The sequence below is a fragment of the Molothrus ater genome, chromosome 1, assembly GCF_012460135.2.
Source record: "Molothrus ater isolate BHLD 08-10-18 breed brown headed cowbird chromosome 1, BPBGC_Mater_1.1, whole genome shotgun sequence".
Lineage (NCBI taxonomy): Eukaryota > Metazoa > Chordata > Aves > Passeriformes > Icteridae > Molothrus > Molothrus ater.
The window spans coordinates 132,194,231-132,217,324 of NC_050478.2; the positions used below are offsets into that span (position 1 = coordinate 132,194,231).

A 23,094-nucleotide genomic window follows, 5' to 3' on the forward strand; every position below is an offset into this window, starting at 1 on the left:
ACAAACTAGCAGTTGTAGGAGGTCACTCTACATGCTTGATCATCATCATCATCCACGTGTGCATGTGTGTGTCCTAGCTAGAGGGCTCAAGAAGATCCTCCTGCAGCTGTGCCTCCCTTTTCTGGCTCCTACAGAACCCAAGAGCCTTCAGTGCCAAGGAACTGGCTTCACAGCATAAGATTGCAGCTGACAGCATTGTAACTGCTGCTGTTTTACTGAGTATGCTCCCTGAAAAACATGCTAGCTGTGATCTCCCTTTCTCAGGAGGCCTGCTGGACGGAGCAGGACGTGTCTGTAGTGATGCACTGACAGCATGCACTGGCTTGCAGAAGCAGGGCAGAAAACTCCACAAGCCATATGTTGTCATATGTCTGAGGCTGTGAAGAAACAGCAGTTGGTGCTTGGTCACTGGGGATGGCAGCAGAACTAATTCCTCCCCAGAAGTGTCTCAGCAGCTACTGGGAAAAGACCCCTGTTGCCATCCGTGGTGAACGTGGCACCCAGTAAAGGTTTCTCCTGTTTTATAGCCAAGTTGCTTTGTGTATTTATGCACCCTCTGTATGAGAGCAGGAAAATTCTAACCATATGCAATGATTAAATCTTAAACCTTGTCATACTTATTGCCCACCTGAAAAGGACATCAGTAAAAATCATCATCAAAATTACCCTTTAGGCCATTAAGGATTTCTTCATTTCACTTGACTGCCAGTACAGCTTTCAGACAGTGCAGTTTAAAATCAGCATTAGTGCAGAGAGACTCATCTCCCCAACCCTCTGTGGTCAGTGGGGAGAGAGGCATCTCCATGATTCATCAACCTGTGTTAGATGAATCACCCTGGAGCTACTTGGTTAACCCTGTCTGCTTCACTCTGGAAACAAGGCAAGCAGTTTGAATGAGGTGAAATTAATCCTACCTGCAGGGGCCAGTGCTCAGTTCACCTGCCATGAACACTGTACAACAGAGGTGAAGAATTAGCTATCCAAAAAGAAAATAAACAATGTGTCTTCAGTTATAGGTCCATTATCGCATCTTATATTTTGGAAAGTGGAAAGTACATAATAAATGACATAAGGGTAAAGCCATGTAAATAAAAGAGATGCTGTTGTTCAATTAAGTAGACATTATTTATGCCTGACTGTGTAGCGCATCTTGCTCAAAGGCATTTTGTGTGGCTCCAATCCGCTTAAAGCCTGACACTGGAGAGGGTGTGTTTTGCTGATAAACATGAGCCCAGGAGCCAGAAAATCCAAACAAGGCAGTGAATCACTGGGCAATCACATGAAGCATCACTTTACTGGGTGCTAGTGTGGCAAGCAGGCAGCCGAACGCTGAACCAGGGACACTGGGGTGGACGATACTGTAAACGGGGAGAGATCAGAGCTCCCTCCAACAAGACCATATTTAGCTGTGGTTTTGACTGCTGGTTGACTGCACAATAAGGAGAGCTGGGAAAGGATATGACACCCAGACACCACACCCCAGCTGTGACCCAATGTTTTGGAGGAAGAGCTGGTTTAGCCACTGCCATGTGTTTTGTGTGACATGTGTTTCAGCCCGACACTTTTCTCCTGGTGCAAATGTGAGTGAAAGACCTGGTGTGACCTGGACTGAACCAGCCCAAGCAAATCCAGCTCTGCCTCAACCATGTGCCACCACCTTTCCTCAAGGAGTGCACCAGGTGGGAGTTGGGGTCCTGAGGACACCCACAGCCCTGCCCATTCTTCCAGGGCTCCTCCACCCTGCTCATGTCATCCTTGACCCAGAAGTAGGACTCCTCCACTCAGACAATGAGTCAAAAACATTTTTTGATTATGCAAAACAGAAGGTGTTTTGCAAGCCAAGGTGGGTCAGAGAGCTCAGTGGTGCTCTCTTGCCATCCTAGGATAGCTTGTTTTGTAGATAAATGCAATCTAGGACCTGAAAGTCAAGATCTGACCACCATGTGGAATATTTTTAAAGTAGATTTGCTTCTATTGGCAGGGCTTCCTTTGTATTTCTGTGTGAGTATGCCTGAGTATTGATAATTATTGTTGGCTGCACTCGGTGTAAGAGACTTGGAAAGCAAAGTGAAGAAGAAATTGCATTTAGAGCAAAAGACCTTTTCCTGGATCTCCCTTCAACAGGTCTGAAGATCAGAATAAGATCATTGTTCTGCTGAAGTTTCTAACCTATGGTTTGCTGATGCAGCATTTGCCTATTTTTAAATTACTATCTTCACTTAGTGGTATAAAATCAAGATGTAAAACTCTGTGAATCCTGTAGCTGCAAAGGACACAGTGGCTCCTGAACCTGATTGCACTGAGGACTGTGGCATACTACAAGGGTCCCAGCTACAAAAAAGTCTTCTGTGCTGGTGCCATTCATCTAAAGGTTTTTTTAGCTCAGTATTTGAAAAAATTTATGGCTAGCTCACATTCAACTATTGTTAGTATTATACGATTTTTTAAAATTTGCATTGAAAAGCACATTTATTTATGCCATATATGACTTAATCCCATTCCCTGGACAATTATTCATTAGCGTCATTGAGTGCAAGACTGGGAAAAAGGCAGTCCTTTTGCTAAGTAACTCTTACTGAAATAATCCAGTTTTGCCATTTACTTTTTATCATTGCTCTTTTTTCTCCCCTCAAAGCTGACAGTTCTTTTCATTTCTTTTCAGTTAACTAGACTAAAAAGTAACTTGTATTTTATTATGAACTGAACTGCATTACTTCCCCTGGCTGCTCATTTCTCATTTTCTGCTGAGTCTTCCACTGTGCTGGCTTAATGCATTAATGAGGAAAATACCTTTGGACACTGGTTATAGTCAACAAAGCTCTGCAGTGCACAGATATAGAACACACGTTCCTTTTGGTACATCAGAATCCAGATTATCTGCAATAGACTAATAAGAGGTTCTCCAATGAGTCAGCTGATTAAAGGCAATCCTATTCCCTGAGAACTGTAATGCTGGCTTTTACAGCTAACTTGTGCAGATCAGTGCTTCTTCCCTATCCTTGTGCCCATCACCAAAGGGCCATGTTCCACTTCAGTGCTCAGTTAAAGAATTGTAGAAGTGCTGCTGTGATGTGGAAGGAAAGGAGCTGGTGGAACAAATCCAGTACTCCCTGGAGGCAACTCTAGGAGCAGGGCCTACCAAATCTACTCCACTGAAAAGAGCAATTTTTTAGATTGGATGCTGGCACTTTCAGGTGGTTCTGATTGCATCCCTTTAAATGAAACAATGTTTTATTATTCCTTAATTTCTCAGTGTCTTTCTCTGCCCTGTCCCCCTCTTAAAATCCTCAGTAATTTACTTAAGGCATATAATCCTTCACTTCCCTACCTCATACATCCCAGTCTCAGAGTGTTTGATCCCTTGTACCTTTTCAGTCAGTATGACACTTCACACTGAGTCATTGGATGTGAATAGGGATCGGCAAAGGCAAAGCTGTGGACATAAGTTGGTGTAAGTAATCCAGTGGTCCCACTGCTGTGGGCCTAGTGCTGCTTCATCCCACATCTATTTTTGCCTTTTGTACTACATTTGCTCACCAAGCTGCCTGTGGCTGCCTGTGCAGAAGGAATGAATGGTGACAATGGAGCAGCTTCCCTAGGGAGGACGTGCAGTGACTGTGGGCACTCCCAGTGTGTCCAGCACTATCCAGCCCAGCACTCAAATTAATTTCTGTCCATAGATGCTGTTTTTGGTAGGGCTGAGAATAGCCAGGGGCCTGCCAGCACTGCCAGATGTGAGAAGCAGAGCAAAATGTGAAATGCCACAATGGTCTGGAGGAGAGGCAGACCTCATTCACTGCCTGTGCAGGCAACTCACTGCTGGGAAAAAAGGCTACTCAGTCAGGCCTTCTGAGGGGAAAGATGAAGGTGAACTTCTCTGCTGGTTGCATGGGGAGAAAGTGTACTTTCAAACATGCTGCATTCAGTTTTCATCGAATGAAATCTGAATTTTGTTTTTCCTGCTTTTTAAAATTTTTTTTTCCTCTCATGAATTTCCCTCCCACTCCGAGATTGTTTATGTCCTCTCTGTGGACAACCCTTACACCAGAAGGTTTGAGAAACTACTTTTGCCATCATATATATAAATTCAAACTGGCTAATTAAGTGTCAGCTAAAAAGCACTGCTTTTACATCCAATGGAAAATTTCTGCCTAATTGCTCTGGGCATCACCTGGTCTAATTGTAATTGGCTGGGGAAGGATTGCAGAACCGCTACTCTGCAATGTTTACTTCATCCTGGCTGCAGGGAGAATTCCTTTAAGATGTGATTAATGAAACAGAGAGTGGATAAGATGGAAGAAAAACAATGGCCCTGACTTTTGGTATTGCACCAGGCAGTTACGTTCAAGCACTCGTGTGCTTTGCGACAGCGCTGGCCTTATGGTTTGTCTCTTCTCGTGCCTGAGCTTGGGCAGGCACGAGACTTGCAGAAGTGTTGACCAGCAAAGAGTGCAAAAGGGCTGAACAGACCAGGACTGCACCAGTCTCCATCAATCTGGGGGATAGTTTTTGTCCCTGAGAAGGACTCAGTTCATATATTTCAGTGATCAGCCTGCTGTTATCCCTTGTAAGTAAGTAGCCGGAGGCTAAAAAGGCTGCATCTCTCCCCAGCTTTAAAAACAGTTAAGAAAGTGTTTCCCCCACAGATGGAGTGAGTGAAGTTCATGAGTGCTGGTGGCATTCCCTGAGGAGCAGCAACGCCACATCCTGTGGGTCTGTAGTGCAGAATGGAACCTGGAGAGTGAATTGTCCAGTTGGAAAACCCGAGTCGGCTCAGAAGAGACAATACAAAGGAAAACACACGCGCAAGTTCCCCAAGTACAAGTGCTTCATGCCATGGTGGGACAACTGTTCTGGATGGCTTCAAGGAAGAGATACATTGTGTGGTTCTGGAGAGATGTGTTTTCTTTGTCTGTCTTGAATTTTAGGGAGAGGATATGAAAGATGATGTCTAACAATTCCTAATCTAACAGTAACTACAACTAAACAAAAAGGCTTTTCTGACTTTGGTTTATTTCTTCTGTCTGCACTTTCTGCTGTGATATATGTTAAACATTTGGGTGAGACATTAGAGCCTGCAGTTCTGCTGCAATCACTCTGGCCATAAATCTCTCCAGTCCTGCAGTGGACAGGTTTTGCTTTTTTACTCAGCAGTGACAAATTACAGACAACTTACACAGAGCTATGCAAACCTGAGGTCCATAGTACTCCAACCACCCACTCACCTTCATGGTTCCCAGCATGTTTCAAAAAAACGAGCAACTACAGCTGGGTATGCCAACAGGAAAGGTATTTTTGCAAAGTACTGTCCATGCCACAAACCTTCCTGGACAGAGATGTAGTTACATTTTGTGCAGTAACTATTACAAGCCCCTCTGTACAACCTACACAGAGGGATGTGGCACTTTTTGTTCTTTGGGATTATCACTCAGCAGCAGAGGCCCAGAGCCTGATGAGCAAGAGACAGGTGAGGTGAAGATGCAGGACCTGGGGCCAGTTTAGCTGCTGCCAAGCACTGAAATACACATGAGGGAAAATCAGGGCATATTTTTGCCCAATTCTACCCTTGGTAGATCTGCATAATTTTCATGTACATTGATGAGTACCTATTTGTTTGTGAAAAGCTCTAGGCTTTTAAAACTTGAGAATGGCTTAGGAGGTCCCTGAAAACCCTCATGAAAGACACAGGAATGCAATAAAGCCAAAGGGGAAACAAAGCAAGGAGATTTCAATTACAGTGTTAGCAAGAGATGTTTTCTGCACATCAGTGTTCCCTTCAATAAAGATTTGCTTGCCTGTAGAATGGAAAAAAAAATTCCCTCTGTTTAAAGCCAAAGTTGTTCAGACTTTCTAGGATAAGAACTTGTCCTATCAGATTCAGGGACCAGGAGATTGTAAATATAAATGTAAATATAAAATGTAAATATGTAAATATAAGAGAAAGCTGTAGGACCGCATTATATTTAATCCAGAGTCTGGATAACTGGGAGCTCGCTACAGGGTTTGTGTATACTTATATAGAAGTTGTGGTAGCCCTAGCAAGTAGTTCTGTCACAGTTTCTTACTCTTCCTTTGCTAATGAAGAAGTATGTTGTTACAAGTTACAACAGGTTTGGATTTCTTGCCTTCTGGCAAAATTTCTTCTACCAATCAGCTGTGAGGTTATAAAAATCTAAGGACCAGACCCTGGGTTTGTGATATGTACACTATATAGTGATTGTTCCTGTACACAGTGTCAACACTGTGTGACTTTATGCAGACTTTGTGTGCTCTGATGCATCTTTGCCAACATCCAGCTGCAGTAACACTGAATTAATAGTTGGATGTCTTTTCAAGCCCTTGGTAATTAAATATTGGAGCAGAAGGGAAAGAGAGATGGTTGTACAGTTCAGGAGACTGGGTACAGTCACTTGGAGGCTGAGAGAGAATAACAGGTTTGTTAATATTGGAGTTTTAAAAACAAAGAAACAAACAAAACCCCAACAAAGCCCCTAGAATAATATTCTTACTTCTAAAAAATTTCAAATAACATTCAGATTTTTTATTCTAGAGAAATATTTTGTCCAGAAGGGGGTTAAGTGTGTTTTGCAGACAGAGAACAGATACATAATACATTTACAGAAGTTCATGCATTAAATAAACTTAGATAAATTTTAAATCATCATTAATTTTGATAACATTTGAATTAAAAGCTCTCTGAGGCTAAATGACATGTATTATTTATTTTTGTTCCACTTTCCTGTTTTCATCATGCAAGAACCAAAAGTGTTTATTTTACTGGCAATATTAAAACAATCACATGATTTTGAGTAAGTCTTTTGAGATTGTTTTGAGAGAAGTTTTTCTCTTCTGCATGTCTGCTTTCCCCCAGCTGGGGGCTGGCTGTTGTATGGAAAGTCCAGCCACGTCACGGAAAAGCCCTGTCTCTGATCAGATGGGCTTAATATAAACCAGGTTTGCTGAGAAAGAATTAAAGAGGCAGTCCCAGAGCAGGGGAGGATTGACTTCGGCAGAGCTGCTCAGTGTGCCACAGCGCAGCGAGGGAGAAGGGCAGGAACAAAGGACTGCTCTGGCTGCGGGAGCCTGGCACAAGTAAGAGTGCTTTTGGACCCAGTCTTTTCCTGGAGGTGCTGGAGACCCAGGCAGCGGAATGCAGTATGGGGTAGCAAAACCAGTTTGAGCTTGGAGCACAGGGTGTGACAGGGACTAGTTTGGCTTTTTATAATGAGGGATGACAATTTGTTAGAGGCTAAATTGTAAAATGTTTGTGTTTGTGGTGGTTTTGTGAGTGACTGCTTGTTTCAGGTTGTGAGTTACTCTCTGCCGTTTGACTGAATCAGATCTGGCTTTTTTCATCTGGTCTTTTCAATGGGCATACTGCAAGGAAAAAGTGCATTTTAGAATTCAGCCACAGTAAATATTTAATTTTGTTTGTGAAGAAGCCTTTGCTTAGTGCGTGATTTCTTCTTTAGATGTATTTCTTGCTGACAAAGTTACTGTGACTAGGGCCATGTAAACGATCTCCTTTTGCTCCAAAATACTGCACATCACAGAGAAAATATTGTGTATTCTGTAGTAAATTCAGACAGTGCTTTTTCTATATATTTGTCCTAGGTCCTGCTGGGAATTTATTCATAGAAGTTTTCAGACAGTTTTGTATGAAGAAGAATAGCAATTTGTACCTGTTGCTTTACTGTTCTTTTTATTGTTCATGACCTATAATTGAGGTTTGAAAGTGCTTGGGTGAATTTTATGGACAATTAGCCTATTTACTGAAATGGAGGAGGGAGCCGAGAAACATCAGATATAGGGCAAAAAGGAAAATATCTAAATAATGGTCACTTTGGGAGCTGGAATGCATCAAAGTAACTTTCCTAAAAATGGTAGGTATTGGCCTGTGAGAATGACATCACTCTTCTCTGCCTCCAAGCAAGGCAAAATAGAGTTTGCTGAGTAAATTATAATTAAGAGCTATGATTATGTAAGAAGAGTGAACCTAACTAATTAATTGTGTGGTAATGAAGTTATTGATTTAATATCTATAAATTAATGAGCCTTTACTCTCAGTTGTATCTCCTGGGAGATACAGCTATAACTTACACCTCCTCAGAAGAGCTGTTGGATTTCACTACATTCTCCCTCTTACCAGCCAAAAAGTCACTGTCTGAGGCAGAATCATTCTTTGTTTACCTGGCCACAGACAAGACCCAAATCCACCCCATCATGGCAAGGCTTGCTTGCATGACTTTTTGTACTAGGGTTGTCTCAAGAGTGCAGTGAATGATGCCTTACTTGATGCCAAGAGTTTCAGCTCTTAACTGAGTCAATGAGAAAGATGCTGTACACCCAGCTGCACCAGCAGTTGGAGGCAAGAGAGACCAGAGTCCCTGTTTGTCCCTGGTGATGCCTAAAGGAGGTGAACATTGCCTGTACCACAGGCAGTGTCTCGGCAGGGCTGCAGCTGCTGTGTAGGACTGGTGTGCTGAGCACTGTCCCCTCCTTCTCCTCCTGGGACACAGCAATGCCTCCCTCTTTCCAGGACTGGGCTGCATCCAGCACAGCCAGGAGCCAGTAAAGGCTAAACAAGATAAGATTTAGCATGTGAGGTGGGATTATCCCTGGGAAACAGGCTCTGTCTCACTACCTAATAACTAAAATACTTTGTGCATCACCAAGTACACTAGAGTGCAGAAAAACTAATTTTTTCTTTTCTCACATATTAGGTGATGTGGCCCCTTGAAGCTAGTAAGAGAGCATTTCTAAATATTTTGTGGGTAACATTTGTGATTTCCCTGTTTTTCACTAGGGGTTAAAAATGACTCTCAACAATGTTACCATGCGTCGCACCCACAACAGCAGTATGCACCAGCAGCAGCAGCGATGGAGCATCCCTGCTGATGGAAAGAATCTGCTGGTCCAGAAAGACTCCAATGAGTACCACCCACAGAAACGATACACTATCAGTCCTGATGAATATTACAGAAGGAGCTGGTCCTCGGAGTCATCCGACTCCGTCATCTCCTCCGAGTCTGGCAGCAGCTGCTACCGCGTGGTGCTGATCGGGGAGCATGGCGTGGGCAAGTCCTCGCTGGCCAACATCTTTGCAGGGGTGCACGACAGCATTGACAGTGACTGTGAGGTGCTGGGAGGTAGGTAATTGTGTTCTGGAGTGTTGGGGTTTGCTTGCAGTCGGCTCTGCCTGTAGTAATTGGCACAGAAAAAGAGAGAGGCTGTTTAGTGTAAACCAGAAGTAGCAAGTGATTGGATGTGAGTATCAAAACTGATTGAACTCAAGCACCTTCTTTAAGAAAACAAGAAAACAACAAAATGAGTAAGATACTCTCCAATAATGAATCAAAGCCACTGAAAGAGAGCAATTCAGATTCCCACACTAATTAATTCCAAAATACCTGTTGAAAATCTCTCATTCCTACCTGTGATAATGCTACACAAGAGTCTGCTTCAGCTTTCATGCTGGTCCAACATTTGTGTCACCACTGCCATCAGAGGGCTGACTCCAGCTTTCCTTGTGGGAGAGAAAACAACTGAAGGTCCTCATGATTTACAAGAATTAAATACTTTAAAATCATATATAAACAAAAAGTCACTTCCAAAGTATTTGCCATTAGAAGTCATCTCAGCCTTTCTGTATAAACACATTGCTTTAGTACAGGCTGTATGGACTTTGAGTAAAATAAATGAAATTTTGAGTAAAAACCTTGTTTCATGTTATTTGCACAGAATGGGCTCCTCCAGGAGGAAAAAAGATATAGGTCCTTCAACAGAGTAGGAAAAGTCCTGTTGCCCACTGGGGGAAAGACACAAGCTGTAGGGTTCTCTTTGATGCTTGCCCCTTGTTTCCCTGCCTTGCTTTGTTTAGGATTGCAAAGTGTTCTTTAATCCCAAAGATCAGGCCATGCAGAAGGTGAAGCTGTAGCACCAAGTCCTGAGCTATGCTGTGGGCCAGATGCTGATGTGGAAGGGTTGTGCTGCCACAGAAACCTGCTGTGTCTCCAAGGACGTAGTTGCTGTTGCTTTCAGGGGACATGCAGTTTGCTGATGGGTTTTCTTTGTCACTGTGCAGGGCTTTCTTTGTCTCTCCCTTTTGTCTCCTGCCTGTATTCTCTTGGTGTGATGGTGCCAGTGTTTTCTGGGCTTCTCTTCCAGCCTTCAGTGGGGCATAGGCAGGACAGCTTCTTTTTTGTGTGTTTAACTCTCCAGTTAGGGGAAGTTTTGCCCAGGATTTAAAAAAGCCCAGTATCAGGAAGGTGTGATACAAATTTTCCTTACTTGCTGTCTCAGACTGGGGACACAGAGTTTTTTGCCTTTGGGGGATTTCAGATTCACTCATTTAGGCATGCTCTGCCTTCAGCATCTGCCATCAACTTTTTCCATAGCTCTACCAGCTTCTCATCCTGGAGTATCTCTGATAAAAGTTTTCCTAGAGCTAAATGACTGAAGTAGAGTAGGATCCTTGGACAAGCCATCAGGAAGTGCAGCTGATTTGCTTTGCACACCCCTGTCTGGCAGTTTTCTTTTCCCTCATGTGAAGCTGTGTGGTTTCCTCTTTCCATCACACTCCCAGCAGCATTCCTTGGAGTATAGCAGTGACAGATTTTTCAAGGCCAGCTCTGAAGAGATAATTGGAAGTCTTGCTGTTATCTCTCTTTTTTATTGTCAGCTTCAAAAACAGCATGAAATGAACTAAGTGCTCACTTTCAGTGTTTTTTATATTTTATAGAAGTTCCTTAGGATTGACCAAGGTGCAAATGAGTGCTGAATATGATTATTTAGGCATAGTATTTTCAAGGAGTGTGATCATGCATTTGTAGCTTTTCTATATGTAATGCAGTGCAGAAGGAGTCTTCTGGATTTTGTCCTCTGGTGTGCATGGAGCTTGTTCTTGCACAGATGCTCAGTCACTTGAAGGAACTATTTACTTTAGCATTACAAACTGGAACTTTAGCTTACACACTGGAAATTTAATTACATGAGAGGATAGTTTCAGGGTAGCCAGCTTACAGAGAAGCACAGCTGCTTTTATGGAGGGGCTTTGCTACTGACTGTAAGATGAAGCTAACTCATGAACACAAGCCTCATACTCTTGGGACCTCAAGGGAAACCACTCCTAGTGATTAGCTCTGTCTTTTTAGTCTTGACATTTTAAGCATGGTCCCATTTGACTTTATTTTAAATGTGTAATATTTTTGGCTTATTCTTTTACTGGGATGTGGATCCCTAGCTTTGAGGAAAGGCTCTGATTACAATTTAGGGGAAAGTTCACTTCATCAGTGCCCAGCAGAAGTCTTATGAGGCACAGGTTAGACACAACCCTATGTACAAGTGTGATTGGGACAGATCCTTTAAATGCTGCAGTACCTTAAGACTGTTTTTTTTTTCCACTGGCCACTAGTGTGAGATTAGAAATGGGTCCAAACTTCTCACTGCTCATCCTACTGTCCCCAGCTTTGGTGAAAAGAAGAAAGATTGGTATTTGAAGCAGATTTCACAGCAAGGGTTGATCAAAATTCAGAGTGGCAACAGCCCCCTTTAGATCCCGCCTCAGGCAGAACTTTGCCACATGGCATTTCTAATCTAGGCATGAATTTTTATGGCTGCAGTACAAAATAGCTGACCTGTGCTTTTTTCATTTTTCTGCTATTTGACATCAAAGGTGATGTGGGAAACTGTGTAATGGGAGAGAATGTGCAACTGCAGTCTCAGTGTCTCTCAAACTCAACAGCTGTTGTCTCACAACACCCTGTCCTCCTCACTTGGTAGGCTGTTTGCTGTATTGCTCTCAGCTGCAGTGACTGTTCACCCGTAAATTGTCCATGCTAAAGAGAAAGCAAATATTTTCCATTACTCAGCCTTGCTGGACTCTGCTGCTCCCATGGGGCAAATGTTCAGCCTTTGGTTATTTCTTCCACTGGTTCTATTTTTTCTCTCCCACATAAGATAAAGAGACTATCAGCCAAAATAATGAACATTTTGTTTCCTGATCTTTCATCTATCATGGAAAGTAAGGCAACCAATAATGAACAGAGTGCAGATTCAGTGCGGATAGAAATGATGAAAGAACTGGATGTGAGCCGGCCTAAAATTTGGCTCAATAACTCTGCCAACAAATCCCCCACATTCAACAACTTGGATTTTTTAATGTATACGATGAAACACAATAATATATCACCAACCTTTCTGCTTTTCTCTCCAGAAGACACGTATGAAAGAACCCTGATGGTGGATGGGGAAAGTGCGACTGTTATTCTGCTTGACATGTGGGATAATAAGGTACTATAATTTGTTCCAGTCAAATGCTGACAGGAAAGTGTATATGAATAACGGCTAATATAAAAAACAAGTTATCTTTGTGAAAGAAAATAGGTGTTTCCATACAGCAGAATCAGGGAAGATATAGGATTAACCCTACCCAATGTCAAGGCAAACATGCCTAATGTCTCTGCACTGGGAGTCTGAGAAGTGCAAGTTTTCATTTTTTTTAATGATAAAACAAAACATTCAAGCTTTCTTTCCAGACCCTTTTCATTCCAGCCTAAAGCCAGCACAATAAATTATCTGGGGCAATTTTTTGCCCTCCTTTGTGGTGAAGTATTCATACCATCACCACTTTGGAATTACTTGTAGTATAACTGTGATTCAAACCATACCCATTACAGTTTAGAGCAGGAATGCATTTGGATTCTCTAATGTTTTACTTTCTAAGTAAAATCTGCTCTGGGCATAACGATGTCTGACCATTTAATTTGAACAGCGAGAGGGAGAATGGATTCGAGAGCACTGCATGCAAGTGGGAGACGCCTACTTGATCGTCTACTCCATCACAGACCGGGCAAGCTTTGAGAAGGCCTCTGAGCTCAGGATACAGCTCCGCAGGGCACGCCAGAAAGAAGATATCCCCATTATTTTGGTTGGCAACAAAAGTGACCTTGTCAGGTGCCGTGAAGTTTCAGTGGCAGGTAAGGAAATTATGAGCATAAACCTGAGATAAACATTAAAAGTCATCTAGTAGCTTTTGGACAAACTGCAGTGCTCTGGCTGAGGGAGTACATTGTGATCAGGACTAGGCAATAAAAGAGTAATAAAATAAAAGAAGACTGGAGCAGAGGGCAGAGGACTGGGTAGGGTCTGCCAGATCCTTAAGCCTTCCTTGGTAATACTGTTATATATCAGATGATCCCTTCTCTATATTTATTAAGTACCATCATAAATGGGATTTCTTCCCTTCCAGCTCCTAGTGTAAGACCACTGCAATATGTGATTTCTCTGGTAGCTGGAAATCCTTTGTATTCCCAATGCATGTTTATGCATAACAAGTTTAGCCCCCTTTATTCTGCTGCCAAAAATTCTCTTCTTTATAACCAATTCTCCATCCTCCCTGACGAATTAAAATTCCCTCTCCATCTTTGTTTTGCTAGTCTAGGCAGGAACTGTGCAGCCTTTTAGAAGAGGTCTCCTTACTGCCTTGCTTTGGGATGCTAAATCAGCCTTTCTTTGGCTGCACACAAACGAGGAACCACTAAGCCCATAAATAGGAATGGAGATATTGTTGGGAGCACTGCTGCTGGCTCTCAACATCTGCAGCCAATAAAATATCTTCTTGGAGAGTCTTCCCTGAGGCTGAGGTGGCACACTGTAGTACACAGACATGCATTAGATGTCCTTATCTTGGCCCATCAGAAACATGGGATCTTCTCCTCAGCATTTTCTTCTCTCTGCAGCTGTACTGCTCTTCTGTTTGCCAGCTGAGCTAGACTTTTTTCTTTGCTTTGTGGATGTGTGCAGTTCCTCTGGCTCCTGTCACAGCTGCCCCAAGTGAAGAGCTTGAACTGAGGGATTCATAGGGAGCCTGGGGTTGCCTTTTCATTCCTCTTTGCCCAGATTGAAAATTCCTTAGAAAGATGGCAGGTGAATCCATGTCACTTTAATGGCCCTGGCGATGAATTCACAGCAAGCCAGAAATTGGCTTGTGTGGAAGACAGCTGTCAGGTTTAGCTTAGGCTCATGTATTTGAGAATAAGAACTATGACTTCAGATGCACCCCTAAAGCCATAGACACCCTTTGTTAAGGGTTTTGTACATGGGTTTTGTGTCTGTTCTCACTGAAATTGTCACAGTTCTAGGGCTGTGGTTTATACCCATGGCCCTTGAAGGAGGAAAGTGCTCTGCCTCCAGTGCTGTGCTGTATGCCTGGAGAGTGCCATCATCAGCTTGAGGGAGTGTGTATTGCAGATGGTCAGGTGGTGTTGAGGCATTGCTGACCTCCCAGCCTTCAGTGTCTCAGTGGCTCAAGTCCATCATTCTGCGCTATCTTCACAGCCAGCACTGCGGGCTGAGCTTTACTGGGAGGGGATTTACCCCCCATACACCCCCCACTCCCTCTGGGGAGCAGCTGTGACACAGGGCAGATGGATCCTGGGCTAGCAGGCAGCACCAGGTGATTAAAGACTTACCTGTGCCTATATTGGGTTTGAGGAATTCCCCGGTGGCTCTGACTCCCTGCACATGGCAGCTTGTCCCTGCTCCCTGTGGGCCCTGTGACCCCATGTAATGTTCCCACCTTGGGATTTTGCAGAGGGGCGAGCCTGTGCCGTGGTGTTTGACTGCAAGTTCATCGAGACCTCAGCAGCTGTGCAGCACAACGTGAAGGAGCTCTTCGAGGGCATCGTGCGGCAAGTCCGGCTCCGCAGGGACAGCAAGGAAAAGAACGAGAAGCGCCTGGCGCTACAGAAACGGAGAGAGAGCATCCCCAAGAAAGCCAGGCGGTTTTGGGGCAAAATAGTTGCCAAGAACAACAAGAACATGGCCTTCAAACTCAAGTCCAAGTCTTGCCATGACCTCTCAGTACTTTAAGAACACTGGACTCTGCCAGAGCTTGTGGCATTTTGCGGACATTATCTAACTTTGTCATAGGACAATCAATCAATCTATATTAGATTGGGCTATCAGTGACTTAGGTTCACAGCTGTGATTGTGATGATATGTGCTGGCATAAGAACAGCACAGTGCATGGAAATAGCTCTTCCTTTTTTTTTTTCTGATTTTTTTTTTGTCAGTAGTTTTAAAAGAAAAGCATAGACCAGAATGACCCAAAGTTATGCTGGGAGCTGTTCTGGAATACACCTGTTCTTTCTCCTCTCACCTTTGGATAATAGTGTAAGAACCTCAAAAGCCATAACTTGGGAAGTGAATACTACTGTCTTTACTCTTTCTCCTTGCTAGTAATATTTCTTTTTTAAAAATGTGCAAAGAATTGAGGAACTGACTGGAGATTGGTCCCTTGTCAGTTGTCTGGTCAGGCTTGAGCACCCACAGCTGAAAAAAAAAGCATTTGTAGAATAACCACAAAGATACCTGTTTGGTATTTTTTCTTTATTTTGAGGATTAGTTTCAGTGAGTTTACACATCTCTTACTTTGAAAATATTTAAAGGACAAATCCTACAGTCAAACAAATTTTCCTCTCATGTTTTCATATTATGGGACTGCTTAAAAATCATAGTAAAATTAAAATTAAAGTGCAAGTTGTATCAAAGTGCATCAAGTGCAGGATGCCAAACCTTTAAAAATCACCTGAGCTTTTTTATGCCACCACGTGGACTTCTTGTATCCATCCTTGGCCTTTCTCTATGCCAGAGCTATGCTGTATTTATTGTTGTGCAAAATAACAAGCATTTTAATGTCAAGGGGAAATGTATTTATTACCAATTTTCTTAAGATAATAATGTTAATTTTATTACTGTTTTCTATCTAATATCTTTTTTCAGATATGCAAGTTTTTACTTACATGCCTTGTAATAAAATAAATAAAATATATGACTGCCTTTGAGCCTCAGTATAAAATCCCTAAGAATGTTTTCAAGTAGAGAAAAGATTGTGCATGCTGGGCAAGTTTGCTTCTTGAGAGGTGCAGTGAGGATTCCTTACCTCTCTGAGCACAGGTTACACAGCAACCTAGCATCTCAAGGCAGGAAGCACCAGGAGCCTCAAAGACAAGTGCACAATATCCCTCACATAAAAATGGGGTTGGGGTGACAGAGTTAAAAATAAATCACTTCTAGCAAAGGTGTTTGGCTTTTAGCCTAGAAACACTTTAGAAATGTAGATGAGTACTGTTACCCCAGTTTTGGAGATGAAGAGAAGTGAAATGGACAGAAAGCAGGTGGCTGGCATGGTGTGCCCTAATCCTCACTTGCTGTTGGGCATATTTGTGCTATTTTCCTCTTGGCTATGCTGGTCAGAGGTACAGTCATTACATTTTCTGGTGACTCAGAAAAGCCAAATCTCCAGCCTGGCAGCTCATCTTCACAGATGATGAAGCTAAAAACGTGCAACACCAACAAGGTGAAACTTGGATTTCCCATTTTGGGCTGCAGTTTTCATGTACCAAATGCTCTGGACCAGAATGAGCCTGCTGAGGGTTTGCCCACAATTTCCTCTGCTGAGGAGATGACTTCTAGCAGTTCTCTAGGGGTATAACATCCCATTACAGAATGACTCAATGCTTGTGTGGCATTAAGATCTCCCTGGAAGGAAATTTCTGATCTAGAATAAAGTGTTGACAACAACAGAAAAAAACCCTTTGGAAATGAGCACAGACAAGATCCATGTTGCTGCATTTTGGATAAATGCTTTTGAACTGTCAGCATGCAACCTAAGGTCAGCCCAGAGCAGTCTAGAGAATTTAGTTTTCAGAACTTTTAAACTCTCAGAACCTTTCCCCCATTCAAAAATGAAAACAAAATTGCACAAATTAATTTTTAGGATTATATTTATGAAATGAAAGTATAGCTTTAAGCAAGCAGCACATTTCCTTAGTTTATTCTATATCTGTCAAGCTACAAATCTAAACCAATCAGGTTTTGAAGAAATGCAAATTGTCCATGTTGATCATACATACAGCCCTTAGGAATAAAAGGGTTCATGCATGTTCATATGTTCATAACATCATTATGATATCAGGATACATTGATGGCATGATAAAAATTTGGAATTGCCCCGTAAGTTTTCATATCCTTGCTCATCTCCTTCCACTCCTTCCAAGATAACAGAATTTCTTTCTAAAACATACAATTTTTCAAAGAAAAAAATCCAGTGAGGTAGGCCCATTCCCCTGAGATGTCACAAGCTGCCACAGAGAGCTGTGCAGTGGCCATGGCATGTCACCTGACTTTTCCTGTTCACAGCAAGCAGTCATCACTGCAGTTCTATCTTCTGGGGCTGCTGCTGGTCTTTGTACAGCACAGGACTGCCCTTGGACCAAAACAATTTAAACGCATGGCTCCACCTTTCCTGTCCCAGGCAACCTCTCACAGCCCCTTGGTTCATCCTGCAGGCTTCATGCTTGGGGGAAAGTCCACAAGCAGCAGCATCCCCTCCATGGAGCTGGAGCTCAGACACCACCAGGGTGTGTTATTTCTGACCTGTGGATGTGGAGTGAGAGAGCTGGGCCTGAACATCTACACTTTGTGCATTTCAGGGCTTTTCTTGATTTGAACCTGGTCTGGTCCTGTGGATTGAATGTCCACCTGGGACTGCAGTGCCTGAGATGCACTCCTGAAAGGCACTGTGAGTTGCACCTAAAGGAACCCAGGCTTATGCTCTGATCTAAATGGCTGCAGCAAGCTGGGCATGGAGGAAGGGCTGGGGCTTTCCCTTGCAGCTCATGAGATTAATGTGAGTCATGGTTTTAGCTGATCATCACCAGATTACCAAATACAGCAACTCTTACTATATGTAGAAGCTAGTGTACCTGCAATGACTGATTAATACTAATTTACTCTGGAATGCTGACATTTCAAGTCTTCAATATCTTTAACAGTCCCTCTGTTCATCTCAGATGTGAGTGTCCAATACTGTGGAATGGATCAATCAGCAATTCTAATCACTGTTTGCTATTTATGAAGTCAGGGCTACAATGACAGATCCTAATGTGATAATTTCAGTGCTGGACCCAGAGATTTGGCAGTGGCTGTGGAATACGTGAGTCACAGCACTGAGAGCACCAAGGCCAAAACAGCAAAACTCACAGAGTCCAAATAAAATAAAAGAAAATAAGTACAGAAAAAAAAGAAGTCTAAGAACACACAAAATGCCAATTATAGTGAAATAGCTGTTATAAAAATCTCTCTTCAAGAAGAAAGATCAGATTTGTAAGAGGAATTACAGAGCACGTCCAGCTCTGTAATCTTTAATCGTGACAGATGAACTGCATGAAGAAAAGTTTACTTATGCTTTGTGAGAAAACAACTCATTATTATGGCACTATGTGGATTTGCATGGTGCTACAGGATTTTGGATTTGGGAGAATTATTGATAAAATTTAGTTAAGTAAAAGAAAGATATTTTCAATAAAATCAATGGATGTACTGTGTATTTGACCCTCACATATACAAGCCTCTCAACATCAACCCCATGGAAAGCCATAAAGACCTGAGCTCTCTCTCTTGGGATTTTTGGGGCTCAGATACAAAGGGGAGAAAGGGCTCCTTACAAGAGCAGTGCTGGTGAAGATAGGGGACCTACAGGGGGCTGCTGCAGAGGAAGGAAGCAGTTGAATTCTGCGTCTTTACAATCTTCTACAGCTCCTTCTCCCTGGGAAGGCATTTCAGAGAAAGCTGTGGCATGCAGAGAGGAGAAAATGTACTGATGAGATCCCTGGACTAATAAACTATTGACTCTCCAAAAGTGAGCCCTGCAACTCATTTCTTGCAACACCTCTGAAGACCATTGAGCTGAATGCATCATGCAAACCATTCCTGTGTCTGACTCACAAGCACAGGAGATAAGTGCCACTGTGAGCTCTGGGGCTGGTTCTCCTCCGGCTCTTTTCCTGGACTAACTCATTGCTCAGTTAGGAGGGCAAATGCTGTGGGCTGAGGTGGTGTTCAGCACACTGTAGGTTTTGTCAGATGTGGCTTCCAAGTGCATTAAATAATATTTAATGAGACCTGTCTGCCTTGCCTGCAGTCCCATCAGTTCTGGTTCATTGTGGTAGCACAGGAGAGAGGACAGAACAAAACACTTTCTTTTGTGTTTTCTCACTTGTAGAACCCATGCAACAGTAGGTTTGCAGTAGGACCCAAGACACTGGTGGCATCTTGTGTTAAAATCTTGCTAAAATGTCACATTGCTGGTCATACACTGCCAGCACTTTTAAACATAGCAGACTCTGTGGGAGGTTTATAGAGTGACTTCTAATTTTCTAAATGTAACCCCCTGCAGTTAAAAAAAGGGAATAGCAGGTCATTCTCTTCACTATGCTTCAGAAAGCTGTGGAGAAGCCTGTGTTTCTGCCATTGCTCTCAGAAGGGACCACGAGCCAGGTGTAGGGATGCAATGCAGGGTAGGAATGGCTGTAGGAAAAAGGGTGACTCTTGCTACACAGCATGACCAGAGAGCCCATGATGTTAGTGTGCAACCTGACAGCTTCCCCACCTGCCCCTCCTGGTACTGTCACTCCAGAAATCTCCCACAGATCTTGCAGCAAGTCCCACTCCTCCCTCAGTGACCACCTCACATAGGGGCCTGAAATACTTCTGCATTTATCCTCTGTAACCACAAATTTGAGATCATCAAGGTAATGTTTGGGGTTTTTTGCCTAGAGCCACTGAAATTCACTGTGCAAGTTCCTTGTGATTTTAGCAGTTTTGCTGCAACAGGTTCCCTGCAGTCAGACAGTGGGGACAACACACCCACGAGAGAGCACACAGGTCCTGTGTGCCTCATTTTGCAGTGCTACCTGGAACATGGTTAATAATTTGCTGAGAAAATGATTAGTGTAATACACTTCCTCCAAGTCTTGAAAATTATGCATGAGTCATTTTAAAATGAAATTACTTTCTAAATAGGACTTGTTTCTGATACTCTGCTTGTGTGCACTCAAAAGCCTCCTGTTAGACACAGGGTGCCCTGAGCTGACCTCTGACTGCTCTTTGGGCCAACAGGAGAAAGGCAGGTGGGAATTTCAATGAGAAAATTCAGACTGTCACATGGATACACTGAAGGATGCCTGACTTCAGCTCCTGCATCTGTACTAACTGCATGCAGGCACCAGCCTTTCTTCCCCACTTGCATTTGGTGGGTGAGGCAAGCCTGGGACACCACGTCCCCGATCAGACCTGGTGTGGTGAGCAGTGGAGAGCAGGGGGAGCAAGGGGAAGGCACTGGGCTGGTGTCCCTCCCATGCAGGGATGAGGGGGAGCTTGGTGCTGCTCCTCTGGAGGAAGGCCCTCCAGCTCCACTGAGCTGTGCACCCTCTCTCTGCTGCTGTGAGTGTCTCACTGAACTGCTCACTGGTCGAACTTCCACTGAGCTCAGAATGGACCACAATAATTTTGGCATGGCCAGGCCACTATTTTTATGTCTACCTGTGCCTTTCATTTCTACAATCCACAGCTTTGCTCTCACATTGTTCAGGATGAATTCCCTCTCTACACACCTTGAATCCCTGAGTGGTGCCCAGTGGAATACTCTCAAGCTTTACTGACACAATGCTACTTTAATTGCTTTTAAACTTTATTCTCAGTCTTCTGTGCTTTAAGGTTTTCCTCCTCCTTTTGGTGCAATCTATTGTCATCAATGGCTGCATTTGCTCCTCCTTGCCTTGCTCCATTCCAAAGTAAGCCACTGAAGCTGGAATGCTCCCTTAGCAGCCACGGTAGGATTTTTGCCAGCAGTAGTATTTGGAAGTTGCCCAGCCCCACCAGGATGTAGGGCACATGGACTTGGACAGAAGCAGCTCCACTGGCATCTCTGCTGGGGCTGGGATGGTGTGCCCAGCTAGTGAAGCCCTGGGAACAGAGGTTGCCAGTGCAGCTTGGCAAAGCAAATTGATATTGCTTGGTTTATGGACTTCCGACTGACCCTGAATAACTATCAAAAAAGAATCTAAGAACCCAGAGAGAAGAAATGCCCTACCACTTTGGACTTGTGGCTCTTCCAGTTCTATGCTGTCTCAAAGTAGCAATAGGAGATGCTGTTTAGAATATCACCTATGGGACCTTGTGAGAAGGAGTTTTTCACTCACTTTCCTCACTAGCTTTGTGAAACTGAAATTATCTGCAATCTCCCCCTCAGCCTTCTCCTCTCCACTCTGAAAAGTCCAAAACCTGCTAGTACTTCCCTTAAGGCAGCTGCTTGAACCACTTCACTGTGTTTGTTGCTCTTCACTGCTCCTTCTTTCATGCTCTGCAAGAGAGAGAGGCTGCAGCTCATTCTGCTCTAGATGCTAAATTTTAGAGAATGACAAAATATAGGTTTTTTTCCTGTGTTAGAGTGACAAAATGTAATTTTCTTTCATGCTTTCAGTCCACTTTTTGACTATGTCCCATGTGTGTCGACATGTTTGTTGATGTTTGGCTGCCATTAGACACCATCTTCAGACCACAGTGAACTGTGACTGCTCACCTGCCATCTTTCTACCCACTCAGTCTTATGAGATCCTTCCTCATCAAAAAATAGTTTTTATGTTAACTATGCTCCATTCAACTGCATCTCTTCCATGCAATATTCTGAAAATTACCAATTTGTAATGCACAGCTTTTGTCCTAATTAGGGATGTAAATACATATGTTTGGTTACAGGTTACAACTTCTATATGCTGAGTGCAACAAGATTTTTCCTCATAAGTGTTATCAGATCAAGACCTTGTAGATAAGTATCTTATATGGAAACCTGGAAAGAAGTGACAAGTTGGCAAAGGACAGCTCTGTCACCCCTGCCAGGGTTTGGGATTGCATCATACAGTGAGCAGGAAGACAGATGCCTGCAGCAAACACGCTTGCAGATTTGTACTCAAGCAAATACTCTGGCTGATGTTACTCATAGTAATGGTCTTCTGAGGACCAGACTGTGTCCTTTTTATTGAATCAAGAACCACTAGGTGCCAAAAAAGGATCAGTTGCTTTGTTTGTGAGTAAGTTACATCACTCTGCTGCATGAGCAGAAGTATGTCATGGTTTCACCTGGACCACTTCCTTGAAGGTGTGCTCTTATCTCCCATGGGTGGGGGCCTGGAAGTGCTCTGTACGTTGGCACACATAGAAACTAGATTGTATTGAGAATAAGCACAGACTTTTCTCTAAACTGCTTAGAAATGGAGGCATGTTGGATGAAGGAAAATAAAATTTCTGTGTAAGTCTAATTATCCATTTAGTTTGTAAAGGCAATGTCTTTAATAACTTGTGGTCCATATTTGCAAAAACCATTAAAAAGAGCTACAGTCCATGTGATAGCATGTAGTCCACTAGTTAACTCACATTTTGCCTGAAAAAGTAATTTCGTTAATAGAATTTGGTTGGAAAGAGATCCCTCTGAGTTTATAGCAACTTCAGTGCTAAGAATGATGTCTTAATTTTAATTATAATCTGTTCCTTGACTTCAGGTGCAATTATAGACAGTCTGCTTAACAAACTGGTATATAGGAATGTGCTTTTGTTGATGGAGTGATAAAATTATCTTTTGTCTTCTTAAAAAGAAATAAGCTCAGAAGTTTCTCTTTTTAATTAGGTGAAAAGACATCTCATAGGACCTGGGGGACTTCAAAGTTAAGGATAACTAATTGGACAGATGCCAAAAAGTCCCGCATGGGCAATTTACTTGACAAAGAAGAGAACAAAGAAACTAATCGCTTTTGTGAGGTGTTTTACTAAGGGCAAAGGCTCTTACACCTAGCTCAGTTTTCCTCTGTAAAGTTTTGTAATTTTGCCTTTTATTAAAACCTTTTTGTTTCCAACACTACCCCAGAAGCCATCCTGCTGATTTTATGCCTTCTAAAGTAGCTGAATTATCTTGAGTGTGAAGTATATCTCCAAAAGCTTATAAGGCCTAGTTCGAAGAAACTCATATTTCACTTGTGTCTCTTCATGCTCTCTTCATGCTGAGAGCAGTACTGCCTTATGTGGTTGAAAGATGTCATTTTGAGTGCCAGTGCAGGACTCAGTGCTGTCCACTGTGTTTGGGAAGCCTGTTCCTCAGGAAGAAGTAGCTGACCTCCAGCCCTGGCAGCCACATGTGGAGCATGGTGCATTTGCTCTGCAGGGACATGAGGATGATAAGAAATCTGGGCTCTGCTATGA

At 43.0% G+C, this 23,094-nt stretch overlaps 1 protein-coding gene across 1 annotated transcript; it reads left to right on the plus strand.

Moving 5' to 3' along the window:
* The first annotated feature begins 7,019 nt into the window (after positions 1 to 7,019).
* On the plus strand, positions 7,020 to 15,830 carry GEM (GTP binding protein overexpressed in skeletal muscle). Its single transcript, XM_036395392.1, has 5 exons — positions 7,020 to 7,092; positions 8,807 to 9,149; positions 12,215 to 12,291; positions 12,773 to 12,977; positions 14,594 to 15,830. Exons 2-5 carry the CDS (start codon positions 8,816 to 8,818, stop codon positions 14,869 to 14,871), a joined length of 894 nt encoding a protein of 297 aa, XP_036251285.1. The 5' UTR covers positions 7,020 to 7,092; positions 8,807 to 8,815; the 3' UTR covers positions 14,872 to 15,830.
* The last annotated feature ends 7,264 nt before the right edge of the window (positions 15,831 to 23,094 follow it).

What these genes read in the sequence shown, in the direction of transcription:
- GEM (XM_036395392.1), top strand. Translation starts at nt 8,816, where the DNA reads ATGACTCTCAACAATGTTACCATGCGTCGCACCCACAACAGCAGTATG. An exon ending in TTGACATGTGGGATAATAAG is followed by an intron (nt 12,292 to 12,772) that starts GTACTATAATTT and finishes TAATTTGAACAG; the next exon opens with CGAGAGGGAGAATGGATTCG. An exon ending in CCGTGAAGTTTCAGTGGCAG is followed by an intron (nt 12,978 to 14,593) that starts GTAAGGAAATTA and finishes GGGATTTTGCAG; the next exon opens with AGGGGCGAGCCTGTGCCGTG.